Here is a 16,957-nt window from a genome sequence, read left to right as displayed (position 1 = left end):
CCGACCCCACACCCACCCTGGCCCCCAGGCGCAGCTGGTCGATGGTGTTCTCAGCCTCGGCGTACTTGGTCAGCAGCTTGTGGTAGTCGTCCTGCAGGGAGGGGACACCAGTGGGGGCCAGCACCCGGTACAGGGGGGATGGCAAAGGGGGAGACAGCCCTGCGTGAGGACAACAGGCCTGGGGGGGTCCTATAGGTGGGTGACATTCTGGAGTGCAGAAACCCTCCCCCCAAAGCACCCGGCTCGTCTGGGGCAGATGTGGCCCCTGTCTGGCTGTGTGGGGAGAGCTCCCCTCTACTCCTAGGGGACAGGAGGGCACCCCAGGGGACAGGAGGGCACCCCAGGGGACAGGAGGGCATCTCAGGGGAACACAAGCATCCCTGCCTCTAGCCTGAGCATTGCCCACATCCCTGCCTGCTCCTTCCCTCCTCCCCATGTAGGACTGGGAAGGGGTGCCCAGCACCGACCTCCCATGAGTGCCGCAGCACCAAATCCCGTGGGTGACACAGCACCAGCTCACGAAGCCGGTGACATCCCCACTTCACCACCACCCCTTGGCTCCCCCCCCACCATGGTGACCCTCCCAGTACGACCTCCCTGGCCGAACTGGGAGGAGCTGGGCGTTACCTGGAGCTGCTGCACCAGCGCGGTGGCTTGTTTGGGGGACCTGAACTCCTGTGGCAGCCCGGTGGTGCTGGGGGGCTGCGAGGGGACCCCCTCCCCGCTGCTCAGCAGCACCTCCCGCACGATCTCGGCCGGGGACTTGAAGCCAACGGGACCACCGGGCACCCTGGGGCGGGCAGGCAGGACCCGGCCCCGGGGGGGGCGGTAGCTCTGGTCGAACTTCACCCGCGCCTCCACCTTGGACAGGTCGGGCAGGGGGTGGTTGAGGCGCCCGCGGCCGTACTGGGTGCCATCCGTGCCCGTTCCCGAGGGATCCCTGTGCCCCTTGCCTCCTGTTCCCCGCCGGGGGCTCAGGGACCGTGACTGTCGGGCGGGCTTGGGGGGCACCACCGTGGGCGCCGCTTTTTTGGGCAGCCGGGACCTGTCGTGCAGTTGGGGTGCTGGGGGATTCCCAGTGCCCTGGGGCTCCTCCGGGGGTGCCAAGCCAGTGGTGCCAGGGGCTGTGTGGGGCTTGGGGACAGGTTCGGGGCTGGTGGCATCGCGGGGGTCGTCGGTGGAGAGAGGCAGTGGAAGGCTCCGCCTCGGGGTCCACCCCTGCCCGTGCCCTCCAGAGGTGTCCCCGGCTGTGCCCCAGCCCCGGGGCCGGCGGGATGGGGTGGCAGGGCCAGGGCTGGTGTCCGACAGCGCCGAGGTGTCCCCACCATCCGTGCTGCAGCCGCGGGGCTGGCAGAGAGCCCGGTGCTCCCGCAGAGCCTCGGGGCTGCCGCTGGACCCCGAGCCCCACCGGCCCTCGCAGGAGAGCTCGGGGTAGGGCTCCCCGTCACTCTCTGCCCCCCAGGGCCCCTCGTCCCCCCCGGAGCTGCCACGCTCCTCGTCCTCCTCCGCCAGGTCCTGCTGCGGGTGCCAGCGACCCTCCTCCACCGGGGACCCCTCCTCCGGGTCCTCCCCGGCACCTGCAAAACACCAGCGGCGCGGGGCTGCTGCCAGCCGGACCCAGACGGTGCCCCCACCCCTCCCGCAGCCCCCCTTGGCTCCAGCACATCTGCGACCACCCCCACGAGGGGCTTTGGGCAGGAGGGAGGGGACGACTCACCCCACGGTGGGCTCCTGGCACCCTCCCCCAGGCCGATGACCCCGTCCTCGTCCATCCGCCTCTCAAAGTCGTCTTCTTCCTCCTCCTCCTCCTCGTCCTCTCCCTCCCAGGGCGTCAGCTCTGTTTGTGTGCAGTGCAGCCATGGTGCCGGGCTGGCCATGGCCGCGGGCACGGCGGCCCTGTCACTTGTGCCGCTTCATGGCCCGATGGTGGCGGCGGGCTGGGGACCTCCTTGTCGCGAATGTAGGTCACAACATCGCCACCGCGTCCTGGGAGGGGGAGGGAAGGGGGCGAGGGAGAGGGAGGGATGTCAGCAGGACACGGTGGGCTCTGTTTGAGGTGTGTTCCCCCACTGCCAGGGCTTTCCCTGCCCCCCGAACCCAGGGGAAGAGCAGCCTCCCGTGATGGGGGGACACCCTCAGATCAGCCCCCGGCTCTGCATCCCACCATGTAGCAGGAGCTGCCACATAACTCGCAGCTCATGGTCCCCGTGGGGAAGGAGCCCTCCCAGGGCCATCCCAAAAAGCTTGTCCCCTCCCAGGGAACACCCAGCCCGTGCTGGCACCCTGTGGATGTCACCCCAGCCGGGCGGCCACAGCCTGGGGACCATCAGTGGTGCCATCACCGTGCAGGATGGTGCTGGGGGAGGCAGGAGCATCCCAAAACCCCGCTGGATCTGGGGGGCTGACAGTGAGAGGGATCGCAGCAGAGACCTGGCACACTCATTCCACAGATAACCCAAGAGCACGAGCTCCCCCTCACCCCCTCGTGGGGTTCCCAGAGCCGCAGCAGCAGCTCGAGAAACGCCGGATGTCCAAACCCCAGCGTGGGGTGTGTAGCAAGAGAGGCCACGGGCTTCTCCCATCAGCATCCCCTGGGGTAGATCAGAACCCCACTCCCCCAATTTTGGCCAAAAACCAGGTGCAACACCAGCCCCATGCAGGGGACACTCACCCTGTGCCAGCCCCCCAGGACACCCCATCACCCGTGAGCCCACCTGGAGTCCCCAAAGCAGCATCACTCAGAGCACCCCAAAACCTTCCTGTGCCTGTGGGGCAGCTGAGCTTTTGCAGAAGTAGGAAATGGTTCTTCCTGCAAGTTTGCAGGCGGCCACCAACTTTTTAACCCCATCCGGGCCTGCGCAGTGGGGGCTGAACCCTCCTCCCACAGCCATTTTCCATCCAAACCCTTTAGTTTTTAATCCAATTTGGAGCAAAACGCTGCAGGAAAATAGGGGAGGGGGATCCCTGGGACCATCAGCCTCTAGAGGACATCAGGATGAGGGTCTGCCAGGAGACACAAAATTAAGCCTTAAAGCCCCAAAAATTCAGCCAGCTGGACCCTCCCCTTGGAATTTCCAACCCTCTCCGGATTTCCAAGGGGGGGTGTCCACCTGGCCCCCCACCCCGAGATGCTGCTCACACCCCCAGGGACGCTGCAGCCATACCCAGGCACCGAGGCAGGTCCTGGCACGTCTGCAGGCAGCCAATTAATCAGCTCGTTACTGTGTAATTAGTGGCACGCGGGGGAGAGCTTGACGAGCTAATGAAACCACAGCACAGTCCCTGGGGTGGCTGCCTTTAGCCAGAGGGTGATTTTGGGGTGCTGCTGGCTCAGGGGTGCTGGTGATGAGCAGCAAACCTACCCATGCTACCCTCATGCTCTGGGAAAAGTCCCCTAATCCACTCCCAAGCCTCAGATCTGCAATTTTTTGAGGTATTAGTGGGGGTTTGGGGGTTATTTTCCAGTGCCACCTGGTTCAAGGTCCTTGGGCATCATCCTTGCAACTCACTCCCAGCCCAAGCTCCAAGATGCTCCAAGCTCCTGCATCTTTGGGGTGTTCCGGGTGGGGAGCAAACCCCAAATCATCCCTTAGGGTTTTGCAAACCTCCTGGGCTGTTTGCATGAGGTTTTTCCAAACATATCGACTGGATAACTCCATTCTCCACACCTGGAGATGCTCCACAGCTTCTCCTGCCACCAGGGCTGCCCATGGGATGCCTCAGGCCCTGCACTCACACAGCTAAAGAGTGATTTTGGGCTTTAGCCCCTCTCTGAGCTGGGGTGTTTCTAGTCCTAAACCCTGAATCACATCCCAGTCTGGAGATGGGGCCTGGAGATTCCCACCAAAGTGCCTCCCATCCCACCTCAAGCCCCTCAGCATCCCAGAGTGATGAGGAGCCCAAACACCACCCCTGGGGGTCCCAGAGGGCTGGTGGGGGGAAAAAGGAGATTGTGGGTCCTGTTTTCTTGCAACAGAGAGGATTAAAACATTTCCCACCCGGTTCTGGCTGTTCTTTAACCCCATACTGGATATTTTGGGTCTTTTTTGGGGAGGGGTTGAAGAAGGCCATGCCCAACCCACACACCATTGGCTGTCACCCCATTTCTGAGCAGTGGTGCCAAGGCTGCACTGCCCACAGCAGCCACAGTCTGCAGGAGCCACTTCCAAATCCAGCCACATTTGCTGCTTTCCCAGAAAGTCCCTCCACTGATGGTCATGGTGGTAGGAGAGAAAAATCTTGGCTTTTGTTTTTTCTTTTTTTTCTTCCCCCTTTAAGTGAGTTTCTCACTGTTATGGGAGCACAGAAAAGCTTGAAAAATAATGTGGTTCCATAAACAGGAGCCACAAAGCAAATACAAACAATCCCAATATTTATTATTTTTTAAAAGTTTTGCCCTCTGAAAGCTGAAATTTTGCAACAACGTAATTGGAAAAGGAGCTGAAAAAGAAATCAAAAAGCCTCAACAAGAAACAGTCTTGCACCCCTGAACTCTGCTCTGCCATCAGCCCCCCTCCTGCCCTCCAGATCTCAGTCAGGGCTGTCCCAAATTGTGGCTCAGGGTGGAGGTGCTCGGCCGAGGGAGGGGATGCTCACAGCAGTGATGAGTGCTGCCAGGTCTCTGCTTGGCCTGCAGGCAGGAGGGGGTGTTTCTGCCTGTCCCTGCCCTCAGCTCCTGATCCCTGATCCTGCCTGCAGGCAGTGATCCCATCCCTGTCCTGCTCCCTGTGGGACAGACGGAGGTGTGAGGCTGAGACCGCCCAACTCATTACACGTGTGAGGCTGAGAAACAGCGGCACAATCAAGGCCAGCACGGATCCATCCTCGCTCCCGGGTTTATCAGTGGTGACAGCAGAGGAGACAGAGCATCCTCCGCCCCAGGGCTGGCTGGGTGACAGGGAGGGGGGACAGGGCTGCTGTCACTCTGCCTTCACTGCCCTGTCAACCCTGGGCAGAGCAGGTGGGTTGGGGGGGCTCTAAACCCCACACCTCCATCCCCACGGCCCCTGAGCGATGGGGGACAACCCTCCCTCCCTGTGTCCCAAAAATCACTTGCTTGGGAAGGGGATTAAAGCCCCCCTTGCACATCTGTGCCTGTTTGGGACACAGGGGGTCCCCAGACCCCCTTTAACCCCCATCCTGGGCGAGGGATGGATATTTTGCATCTCGTCTGGGGAGGTTTGGAGGAGGCCAGAACGGCCTCAGGCTGGAACTTGGCAAGGGGTGTCTGCACTCCAGGAGGGAGGAATTCCTGGTGTATAAACCCTTTTTTAAAGCCCACAGAGTCCCGTTTTTCTGAGCATGAAAGAGGGCAGAGGAGCGGAAACGCCGCGTTCTTGCTTTGCATTATTTCCTACCAGAACAAGGGAGGGACCATCACAGGGAGGAAGAGCCTCACAAACCCCCTTGTCCTCTCAAAGAACACACGCCTGTCACCACAGCAGGGCTCTAAAGCCCACGTGTCACCCAAATTCCACTGCCTGGAGGGGCCAAACCTTCCCCCAGCTCCCCCACACTGGCATATCCCCATGGAGAGGTACCAAAACCTCGGGAAACGGCATCTCTCCATCACTTGCCCCGAAGTGAAGCCCCACGGCAGGACAGGGAGCTCCCGTGGCTGTTTTCCTGCCTCCTCCCAGGCACGGGGATCCTCCTGTTCCTCCTGGGGACAGCCCAGGTGTCCCCCCCGGGGCTGAACCCAAACATACCTACAGCAGCCGGGGGTGGATGTGCCCTAATGCCCGTGAAGGACAGACTTAATCCCTGTCTGGAGAGAGCTGCTGCTGTCACCGCGGCAGAGCCGGTGGCACTGGGAGCCCTAATTAGCACAGGGCAGGGAAAGGTGGCGGGGACACGGCAGGGACACCTTCCACTATCCCGGCTCGCTCCAAGCTCTGTCCAACTCGGCCTTGGACACTTCCAGGGATGGGGCAGCCACAGCTTCTCTGGGCAACCTGTGTCCAGAGCCAGGGCCTCCCCACTCTCAGAGGGAAGAATTTTTTCTCAAAATCCAATCTTAACCTCTCTTTCAGTTTAGCCATTCCCTCTTGTCCTGTCACTCCATCCCTTGCCCAAAGTTCGTCTCCAGCTCTCTTGGAGCCCCTTTAGGCACTGGAAAGGGCTTTAAGGTCTCCCCGGAGCCTTCTCTTCTCCACGCTGAACACCCCCAGCTCTCCCAGACCGCATGAACAGTGCGTGGAGTCCCTCCCTCTCCGCGAGTCCTTAAAACATCCCCGCCCGGGAGGCACTGAAAGGGTGCCGCAGAACCGGCACCCACCGGCTATCAGGAACACGGCTGCCCTTTAAATAAAACACGGAACTGAAGCTGAAAGCTGCCTTTGCGACTTCCTCGGAGGAGCCTCCGGCAGCGGCTCGGCCCCGCGTCCCGCAGCCCCCGCCGAGCCCCGGCAGCGGCTCCGAACCGCCCCCGCAGCCCCCGACGGACCCGCCCGGAACCTTCCGGGCCCGGCGGGGAGGAGGCACCGCGATGAGCAAAGTTATGACAAGTTTCCCCGGGGCCACGAAGGCTCGGCTGGCGTGGGGAGGACACGCCTCGGCGAGGAGCGGCGTGTCCCGCATCCTCCTGCTGCCTCCCGCATCCTCCCGGCGCGTCCCGTCTCCTCGGCCGCGGGGACCCCCGCGGGCCTGCGAGTTCCCCCCGCTCCGCCCAGAGACCCCAACCGGCTCCCAGCTGCCTAAGCCGGGCTTAGAGCGCTGGATGCGCCCGGGGAGCGCTGGATGCGGCCCTGGGGATGGAGCCAGCCCCGCGGGCCCCCGGGCTGTGCCTCCAGCTGTGCCTCCAGCGGCGCCGCGGGGGCCCCCTCCTCCTCTCCCCCGCAGCAGGGAGCAGCCGAGCCATTCCCGGCCCCCCCGGGCACAGCTGGGGCACATCTGGCCCTGGGGCACCGCTGGAGGGGCAACCCCCCCCTCCCACTCCAACCGCGAGCGCCCCGCGCAGCCCACCTGCAGGGAGAGCCCGGGCGGCGCTGGGCGGCCCCGGTCCCGATCCCGAATCTGATCCTGATCCTGATCGCGGTCCCGATCCCGATCCGATCCCGATCCCAATCCCGGTCCCGCCGGACAATAGCGCGGCCCGCGGCGGGGGGCGTGTCCTCCGCTCATTAGCATACCCGCCGCTCCCGACCAATCCGCGCCCGCCGCCGGGCAGGCAGCGGGACGTCGTTAGCATAAACCACGCCCCCCGCCGTATTTGCATAGCGCGCGGCCAATCAGAGCCACGGAAGACAGGCCTCATTTAAATAATTTAAGCAGCGCGGGCGCCCCCTGGCGGAGCGCTGCGCCTGCCCATCCTCCGGGATCGCTGGGAATGGGATGGGATGGGATGGGATGGGAATGGGGCCGGGACAGGGATGGGATGGGCATGGAATGGGCACAGGATGGGGATGAGGAAGGTCTAAATGAGGGTGGGGATGGGATGGAGATTGCGATGGCAGGGGAATGGGAATGGGGATGAGTTTGGGGATGGGCATCCCCTCCCAGCCCACCAGCACCGCACTCCCACATGCTCTGCCCGTGCTGGGGAGCCCCGGAGGCACCACTGCCCCTTCCTATCCTCCGGGGATCCCTGGCAGGGATTGGGATGAAGATGGGGAGGGGATGGAGATGGGAAGAGAATGAGATGGGATGGGAATGAGACAGGGATAGGACTGGGATGGGAATGGGGGTGAGACTGGGATGGGATGGAATGGGAGGGGATGGGGCTAACATGGAGCATTCCCTCCCAGCCCACCACCACCACACTCCCACTTGCCCTGTTGGCCCTGGGGAATCCCACAGTCACCCCTGCCCCTTCCTCCCCTCCATCCCAGCCCCCAAGAACCCCCCCAGCCACAGTCCTTTTCTACCCTGATAGATTTATTGAAAAATTAAAAGCACAAGCTCTGTATATATAAATACGACGACGTTGCCAGCGATTTACAAGGCCTCCAGTTGCTCTCTCTGCCTCCCCACCCGTGGCCTGTGCCACTCCCCTGGGCACGGAGGGTGTGAGCACCCAAGGGAGTGGCCACCACCCAAAACCCCTCCAGCCTGAGCCACGGGCCCGCCTTGCTGTGTGTGTGGCACTCAAATGACAGGGGGGACACCCAGACCTCTGCCGTCCTCCCGCCCGGCCGAGGGGGAGAGGGTGTTTTCCCTACCCCAGACAGGACAGGGTGGAAACTTTTGAGGGACGTGCAGTGATTTCTGCCCATTCTCAGCCTGCCCTACCCAGGCAGCGAGTCCACAGCGGGCGAGGGGACATCTGGGGACAAGCTGGGGGTGTCTGCGTGCGCAGGCTCTGCGTGGCGGGACCTCGTTCACACCTCGGCGCTGCCCTTCATCCCCGTCCCGCTCCGCGCTCCCAAAAGCCATCCCTAAAGGGCCACGTTGAATTCTGTGACCAAGAAGTCAATGTAGTCCTTGTCCTTCAGCTTGAAGGCCTCGGCGATGATGCGGGCGGCCTCCCGGTGCTCTTTGCCTCGCAGGCCCGTGCCGTTCACCTCCAAAATGACGTGGCCCACCTTCAGCTTCCCACAGTTGTGTGCCGACCCCCCACGCTGCAGGAGAGAGGCGGTCAGCTCACCTTCCCACCATCCCTCCCTTGGGTCAACCCAGCTGGTTTTTTTGGGGGGAAAAAAATGGGATATATTTCATATCGCTCATGTTCACCCTGAACCGGCGAAGGAACGTGATGGATATGAGATATTTCGCTTTTTGGAGAGAGGGGGTGAATTTGGCTCCCCTCCTGATTGCTCCTGGAGCGTGGCGCCAGCTGGGGTGGCCAAGAATAACCAAGGCACAGTCAGCTCTGCTTTTCTTTTGCTGTAAATAACTTGAATTTTGCCCCAAGTAAACAGCAAACAGGGAGACAGCCCTGGAGGGCTCAGTTGTCTGGCTCTCATCCACCACTCCCCCTCCCCAGTCCTCTGTCTGGGAGTTTCCAGACATCTGGAGACACCAGCCAAGCTTTCAGGGCTGCCCTGACTCCCTCTGAAATGTCTGCAGCAAATCCTTGGCTCCCAGGATGTCTGTTATGGTGTGGGATCATCCACGGGACACGGATGCAAACCCCCACAGCAGGATGATGGCTGGGGACGTGCAGGGCTGTAGCAGAGGGAGGCACCTCTAAAATCCCCCCTCTGCTCTGGCTGTGGCTCAAAGGCTTTCCCAGCCTGCTCAGGGAGCAGAGGGATGGGATGTCCATGGAGTTATTCCCGTTCCCAGCCCGCCCTACCTGGATGGTGACGATGCGGGGCAGCGGCTGCCGCGTGTTCGCTCCGCCCTCGATGGCGATGCCCAAGGTGGGAGCGCTCTTGGACACCCGGATCAGACACGACGTGGGCTCCAGGAGCCCTGGCTGTGGGGAGAGAGGGCACTGCTAAGGGAGGCTGGACATCGTGTGCCTGCCACAGTCCCTGGGGTGTCCCAGAGCAGGCAGGGACACCCACGGTTGGCTGTCACCGCAGAGGGACAAACACATTCTCTCCCTGACTCTTGACATCCAAGATCCCAACCATGGGCAGGGCTGGAAGAACTTGAGGAAGAGCAGAGCAGCTCTCTGCCTGCCTACCTATACCACCATCAGAAACCCCCTGATACCCGCTGCCACCTTCCCTTCCAGGCTACAGGTGACTTCACTGCGCCCTGGAGATGTTCCCTCAGAGCCAGGGATTCTGCCATGCCCCCTGTAGCTGGGAGGGACTGGATTTACCCATCATGGAGTGAATCAGCTCTACAGAGCCCCTTTTAGCCACTCCTGACCCCTTTCCCCACAGCTCAGCCCCCCCGAGAGCTCACTCAGCTCACTACAGAGGATAAATAACCCACCAAAGCACAGCAGAGCAGTTGTTGCCCGGTGGGGAAGGGGGAGCAGAACTGGCCCGATGGGGCAGTGGGGGACAGACCCAGGTGCCCCCTCCCACAACCAGCAGCCCCCCCCGGCCCTCACCGGCTTGGAGGCCCCTTCAGCCGCCCCCTCGCTCCTCGCGGCCTCCTTGAGGCTCCGGCTTTTCCCAGGGCCCGGCTGCCGGCTCTTGTCCTTGCCGCTGGTCTCGAGCTCCCCGATGTCCACCCCGCTGTCCTCGCTGAGGGTCTGCCCGCTGTCCGACAGCTGGGAGAGCGTGGAGGCTGGGGAGACACGCGGGTTAGAGGGCGGGCAGCGCGGCCCCGGGGCCGGCCGGGCACGCACGGGGCGAGGGCAGATCCCAGGGCCGGGCAGATCCCCCGGGAATGACACCTGGCCTTCGGAGCCAGGCTCCCAAGCTTCCGAATTACGGAATTGCTTAGGTTGGAAAAGACTTCCAAGCAAGCTCAACCATTCCCCAGCACTGCCGAGCCCACCACTAACCCACGGGACTGTAAATAGGGGGAGGTGAATGATTTGACATCAGTGGCTGTCATAGAACAGAGAGTCATTTGAGTTGGAGATGATCTCCAAGATCATCGAGTTCAGCTGTTCCCTGAGCACTGCTGAGCCCACCATTAGCCCATGTCCCCAAGTGCCACATCTACACGGCTTTTAAACCCCTCCAGGGATGGAAACTCCTCCCCAGCCTGTCCCAATGCCTGACCACCCTTTCACTGACGAAATTTTCACTAATATCCAACCTGAACCTCCACAACTTGAGGCGATTTCATCTTGTCCTGTCACTTGTTACCTGGGAGAAGAGCCCGACCCCCGCCTGGCTGCACCCTCCTGGCAGAAGGACAGAGCTGTGCACTTGTCAGGGGACAAGTGGCCTCATGCTCAGGTCCAGGATCCAACCCAGATCCCAAACAGGGATGGAGGGAGAGAGTGATGAGTCCTGGGTTCCTGCCCGTTTATCCAGACCCTGCTCCACATGGGAGGAGACTGGGACAGACCGAGCAAAGAGGTGCTGCCATAAAAGAGCTTTCTCATCTTCGAGAATAAAGGCTCCAAGCGCAGATGGAGACTCTGGGAATGCCGGGAACAGCGGTACAGCTGCACCCGCGGGGAGCGCGGGGTGTCCGGGACAGCGGCTCTGGCACTCGGAGGAGTCCAAGTCCCACTGTGGACACCCCTCGGGCAGGACCTGACCCCGGCAGCCCCTCGCCCTCATTAACCCTCATTAACCGCGGTTAATGAACCCATTGCAGGGACGGGACGGGGCCACAGGAGGGCGACATTGCCACTCGTGTCGGTCCCACAGGGTAGGGGGGGCCAGGGATACCCCCAGGACCCTCCGGACATCCCCGGGACCCCCTTTCCTTCTTCATCTGCGAGTGATCCCCCGGGACACCCTTCCCTCTCCACCTCCGAGGGACCCCACGGGACCCCTTTCCATCTCCGGGGGACTTTCCGAGACCACACTCCCTCCTCTCCACCTCCGAGGGACTCCCCCGGACCCCCCTTCTTTCTTCATCTGCGAGGGACATCCGCCCCGTACCCCTTTCCCTCTCCATCTCCGAGGGATCCCCTGGGATCCCCCTGTACCCCCTTCCCTCTCCCATTGCCAAGGGATCCCCCTGTACCCTCTTCCCTCTCCATTGCCGAGGGATCCTCCTGTACCCCCTTCCCTCTTCATCTCCGAGGGATCCCCCTGTACCCCCTTCCTTCTCCATTTCCGAGGGATCCTCCTGTACCCCCTTCCCTCTCCATTTCCGAGGGATCCCCCTGTACCCCCTTCCCTCTCCATTGCCGAGGGATCCTCCTGTACCCCCTTCCTTCTCCATCTCCAAGGGGCCTCCCAGGACCCCGCTTCCTCTCCATCTGTGAGGGACGCCCTGGGACCCCCCTTCCCTCTCCATCCCCAAGGGACCCCACGGCACTGGAAGGGGCTCTCAGCTCTCCTCCGGAGCCTTCTCTTCTCCAGGTGAACCCCCCCAGCTCTCCCAGCCTGGCTCCGGAGCAGAGGTGCTCCAGCTCCGGGGCAGATCTGCCTCCTCTGCCGTTTCTCTCTCGAGGGGCAGGTGCCACCCACCTCTGGCCTGGGGCAGGGGCCTCACTTCGTTGACGTCGGGCTCGCTGTTGGGCTGGTGCACCTCCACCATGATGAAGTGCTGGTTGGCCACGGCCTGGGGGCTGCCCTTGTCCGGGGGAGGGGGCGCTGGGTGGGCGGGAGGAGGAGGAGGGGACGGGCACGGGGGGCTCTGGACCCCTCCAGCCTCCGGGGACGGGCTCTTCAACCTGGTGGGGGACTGGACCCTGGGGAAGGGCCCGATGGGGTGCTGGGTGACCAGGGAGAGCTGGGCATCCATCTGCCTGCGGGAGCCGTGCAGGGACGGGGAGATGGTGGCGTAGATGGCGCTGGGGGAGGAATCCTCGGTGGAGGTGGTGGCAGTGGAGCTGACGCTGACCGTGTCCTTCTCGGGGGCGCTGGGAGGGGGGGTGGGGTTCCGGGGGGCCACGAAGAAAAGGCCTGACTGGGAGGACTCAGAGGAGGGACGCTTGGGCTTGTCCTTCCCCGGGTTCCTGTGCTGGGCAGCTGAGGGGTCCAGCAGCTGAGGGGCTGCAGGAGGAGGAGGAGGCTTGAAGTTGGGTGGTTCGTCTGGGAAGGAGGAGATGTCATCCTGCCAAACCAAGAACAGGAGGTTTTAGGACACCGTGCTCAGCTGTGAGAACTTCTCCAGGGCTTCCTCAGGCTCAGTGTCACCGTGTCTTTATCTTTTCCCAGTGACCCTGGCTGGTTGTCACAGAAGCACCTTTCTGATCTTCTGACAATAAGAATATGATTCACAAATGAGGATGATTAGACCCAATCTCTGCTTTGGCTCGCTCCCACAGTGCTGCTCCTGCTCAGCCAGCCAGGATCCCTCTCCTAACCAACTGGATTAACTGGCTTCTCTGACATCCCTGGGGTGTTGATGCAGCAGAGCTACTGAAGTTGAGGTAAAACTCAGTACCCCCAGTTTTCCTCCAGCTCCCACCCGAGGTGCAGCAGCTCCTGCAGGGCCTTACCAGGGACACGTCTGGCAGGGTGTTGATGCTGCTTTGGTGGCAGTCCCCAGCTCCCTCCAGTTCTGACGTGTTCTGAGAGGGCAAAGAAGGCAGAGAAAACCATGTCAGAGCAGTAAGACCAACCACCTCAGTGCCAGTGTGACAGAGAACATGGAGCGATCCCCCAAACCCCCTCCCCCTGCAAGGCCAGTCTGTCACCCAAAGGTTTTTGTCTCCTTGGAGGTTCCCTGGAGACTCACACATCCTATCAAAGCAGCTTTGTGGGACACAGGCTCTCCCAAGCTAAGAAGTGTTCTCAAAGCCTGCTGTGGACCTGACCTCCTGCAGAGGAGGAATAAGCTCCTCTGGACCCAAATCAGCTCCTCCTGCTTCATTTGGAAGGAGCTCAGGCTCAATATCTGGATCCTTCCCAGGAGAAAGGCAATAGAAAATTTCAAAACTCCCTTCCCTTTGCAAGCCAGAACGGTGGGTCTCATGCAAACCAAAGCTGCTTTCCCTCTATGAGTCAAAATGTCATCAGGAAATGTCACACCCCAGTTTTGAACACATCCCAGCTCCAGATATCCGGAAGGGCTCAGGGAATCTGTCAGTCTGTGTGTGCAGGGGCAGCTGTGGGTCAGCAGGGACTCAAGGAGAGAGGACATGGATAGAGCCAAGCAGAGCAGACAGGCACCTGGCCAAGTCCCAGGGCTGGCAGAACAGGGGGCACAGAGGGGGTGTAGCTTTTCCCTGGTGAGTTCTGCCCAGGCTCTGGGGATGCTCTGCCAGGGGGGAACATCCTGCTGCTCCTGCAAGGCCCTGGAAGGGCAAACCCAGACTCATCCCCCCTCCCACAGCAACTCCTGCTCTGGAGAGGAGCTGCTGCTGCTCAGGAAGGGAGAACTTGGCTCCTGTCACATTCACAGGGATGTTTGTTCTCTCCTGCTGGATTGGGCAGGGCACAGTTTGTGTTTAAGTGCCTGTTATTTATTGCAGGGTAAACAGCTGATTAGTTGAAATGCTGGTGCATCTGCATTTCCTCCAGCTGCTGGAGGCTGCTGCTGTGCCTGTAAGATGCTGGAGTCCCAAAATAGACACGGGAGACAATTAAGAGCATTAGAGTAGAGGCAAAAACATTGATGCAAAGTGCTTTTATCTCTGTGGCTTCTGAAAGAGCCCTGGAGAATGGGAACAAAGAGAAACGGCTCATTCAGGGAGTGACAGGTAAATCTTCACTTGGGAAATTACTCCTGCCTCTGGCAAAGGTTGGTTTCATCATCAATTAATCCAACATAAGGGCATGTGGCTTTTGAGAGAGAAGCAGAGAATCCCAGACTGGTTTGGGTAAGAAAGGACCTTAAAGATCATCTCATTCCACCCCCTGGCCATGGGCAGGGACCCCTCCCACTAGAACAGGTTGCTCCAACATGGCCTTGGACACTCCCAGGGCTGGGGCAGCCCCAGCTTCTCTGGGCAGTGTGACCGGGAGCAGCCCGTTGTCAAACACTCACAGTTATGTCGCCACTAAAACAAGAAGAGTCTGTCTGATGCCCCCCCAAAACCTGCCAGGGCCACCTCCCCCAGTCCTGCCACTGTACCCTGTGCCCATCAAGCCCATTCCATGCCATGTCCCAGCCCTGGCCTTGTAGAAAGGACAGTCTGTGCACCGAGATGTGACTCCTGTGGCACACGTTGGGTGGGCACAGACGTTGCCCTCCACCCCCTGATCCCACTGCCAGCTCTGCTCCCCCCCAGCCCGGGACACTGATGCTGCTCATCCTCCTCAGGGCACCTTTTCCTGGTGCAGTGTGTGAGCAGGAGATTTATTTCTCCCCAGATTAGTTCTTTTGGAGCAAAAGCAGTTAAACAGGGATTGCTCTGGGCTGTAAAACTCGATGGCTTTTAAGCCCAGCACATTTACTTTCAGGAACTGGCTGTTTTTGGGGCTGTGCTTCCCTGGATTTCCCTTGAAAGACTCACCACCTGCCACTGCCCTGAGAAATGAGTCTTTATTGAGGAGGCTGCTCCCTCCTGCCCACTCCCTGCTCCTTTACCCCATCTGTTTTCCAGCTCCCTGTAGAAACTGGGGGCCAGGTGAGGCCCTTCCTTCACAGAGGAGCTGGGAAACGTCTGTCCTTCCTATCCTGCTCAGAGAGAATGGCAGGAGTGATGGAGCTGGAGAGCATCTATCAGGCAGGCAGACAGCTTTCATTTGCAGATTAAAGGGTGGAGAAACTGCCACCTCCCCGGGGAACACAACTCAACCTTTAATTAACCTCCCAGCTCCAAATCAGTCCCTTAATTTCCAGTTACTGCTAACGAGAGCTGTGCAGAGCCACTCAGCCTGAGTCCCACAGGGTCTCGATTTTCAACAACTGCACCAGCCTGAGAACAAGCCCAGTTTTCCTTCTCTCTTCCCCTCTCTCTTCCCTTCCCTGTCCCACTCTGGAATGCAGCTGCAGGGCTGGAGGAGCCCCAAGTCCCTGGTCCAGACTTCAGGGGCTCTAAGGGTGACAACGACCCACATGCGGTGGCTTCACTCTGCCTCCATCCTCATCCTCTGAGAGGACTGTTCCCATGGGAACCCTCCTTGTGGGATAACCCAGGGAGCTGGGAGCAAGCCAGTGCCTGTGGAACCAGGCCCTGGGAGGAGAAGGCACCTTTGGATGGCAGCAGCTTTGCCAGGAGGTGATGGAGAACCAAACCAAAACCAACGGGGATTCCAATTCCTTCATCCCAACACTGAGGGCTGGGCAGGGACAAAGGGAATGCCAGACTGTTGTGCTTGGAAGTGATCAGGAATTCCCACTGCTCTGGTCAGACCTGATTATTGCAGTCTCCAACCAAGCTCTGCCCTGCAGGACTCATCCTGAGACCCAGGACTTACAGGAGGTGCTGGTGACAGTCAGGCAGCAGACACAGAGCACCCGGGGGTGGCACTGCACAACGTGGCCTTGTCTCATTTCCAGGTATCCTGAAGGATACACCCTGTAATGGAATCATTTTCCCAAGGCAGGGTCTGCTCAGCCTGGTTATTTTTGGTCAAGCCCCTGGTTGGACAGGGGGCCTGCTCTAGTGTCAGGAAGCCAAAGGAATCTGGGTCCCACGGTTCAAGGTGCCTGTGACAAACTCCATCTGGGAATGCTACAGCTGTTCTCTGCTGGATAAGAGCCATTCCCAGAGGGATGTGGTTTTTGGGTCAGGTTCACAGCTGCCAGAGGTCCTGTCTCCTGAGCACTCCCTGCTCCACCACTTGCCCGACCCGCTGACCCTGTGATTTCCTCCCAGCCAAGGAGCAGGGAATGTGCTCCACACCATGGAACCCGCAGCTTTCCTCAGCCTCATCCCAGCCAACAGCTCTGACACGACAGAGGGGCTCCTCAGGCTCTTCCCACATCCATGTCCATCCTCTCAAAATCCTCAGTGAGGATTTCTCCAAGGCTGGACACACACAACACACGCACACCGACCCTCCTGCACTGCAGCACGGATTTTTGCAGATCCAAGGCCTGTAGGGAAAATTTTCTCCCATCCTAAGGATGTAGATAGGGAGTGCCCAGCCTGCTCAGAGGTTGAGAGAGCTGAGCTTGCTTAGCCTGCAGAAAAGAAGGATCTGAGGAGACCTTGTTGTGGCATTTCACTACTTGAAGAAAGATGGGGACAGGTTTGTTTAATGGGGCTTGCTGTGATAGGACATGGGGTGATGGTTGTAAACTAAAACAGGGTCCATTTAGATTAGATAGCAGGAAGAAGTTTTTTATAACAACAGTGGGGGAGGCCCTGGCACAGGTTGCCCAGAGAAGCTGTGGCTGCCCCTGGATCCCTGGAAGTGTCCAAGGCCANTTTTTTTTTCATTTAAATGAGCCATTTGTCCATACACTTAAACCCATGTTTGTCCTTCAAATGCACGGCTCTGCCAGAGATCCTGGAAGGGAGATTGGCTTGGTCCTCACTGGGGACGAAGTGACATGCAGCACCACAGCCCTCACGGGGGGGACAGGAGCACAGAGACACCCAGCACATGTCATGGCATCACTTTATTCCACCTAAAAATCCCCC

General features: G+C 60.3%; 2 protein-coding genes across 5 annotated transcripts in view; both read right to left on the bottom strand.

Annotated features, from left to right (window-relative positions):
• Positions 1–7,071, bottom strand: part of AKNA (AT-hook transcription factor) — a 14,301-nt gene extending 7,230 nt beyond the window's left edge. Inside the window, exons 1-6 of the mRNA XM_017829196.1 lie at positions 6,964–7,071; positions 1,718–1,986; positions 1,397–1,577; positions 1,253–1,333; positions 628–1,048; positions 17–91 (exon numbers count right to left, since the gene is read on the bottom strand). Of these exons, the coding sequence (XP_017684685.1) occupies positions 17–91; positions 628–1,048; positions 1,253–1,333; positions 1,397–1,577; positions 1,718–1,877 (918 nt within the window). The 5' untranslated portion in view covers positions 1,878–1,986; positions 6,964–7,071. The remainder of the gene's footprint in view (positions 1–16; positions 92–627; positions 1,049–1,252; positions 1,334–1,396; positions 1,578–1,717; positions 1,987–6,963) is intronic.
• Positions 7,072–7,857: 786 nt separating this feature from the next.
• WHRN (whirlin) overlaps positions 7,858–16,957 on the bottom strand; it is a 49,924-nt gene continuing 40,824 nt past the window's right edge. For all 4 annotated transcript variants that reach the window (XM_017829255.1, XM_017829258.1, XM_017829256.1 and 1 more), the window contains 5 exons: positions 12,920–12,991; positions 11,943–12,531; positions 9,950–10,128; positions 9,236–9,358; positions 7,858–8,558 (listed from right to left, as the gene is read on the bottom strand). In XM_017829255.1, coding sequence (XP_017684744.1) covers positions 8,376–8,558; positions 9,236–9,358; positions 9,950–10,128; positions 11,943–12,531; positions 12,920–12,991 — 1,146 coding nt within the window. In that variant the 3' untranslated portion in view covers positions 7,858–8,375. The remainder of the gene's footprint in view (positions 8,559–9,235; positions 9,359–9,949; positions 10,129–11,942; positions 12,532–12,919; positions 12,992–16,957) is intronic.

This window comes from Lepidothrix coronata, unplaced genomic scaffold, assembly GCF_001604755.1.
Source record: "Lepidothrix coronata isolate B3197 unplaced genomic scaffold, Lepidothrix_coronata-1.0 Scaffold160, whole genome shotgun sequence".
Classification (NCBI taxonomy): domain Eukaryota; kingdom Metazoa; phylum Chordata; class Aves; order Passeriformes; family Pipridae; genus Lepidothrix; species Lepidothrix coronata.
The sequence above is the reverse complement of the archived record's forward strand: the minus strand, read 5'-3'. Positions and strand labels throughout refer to the sequence as shown.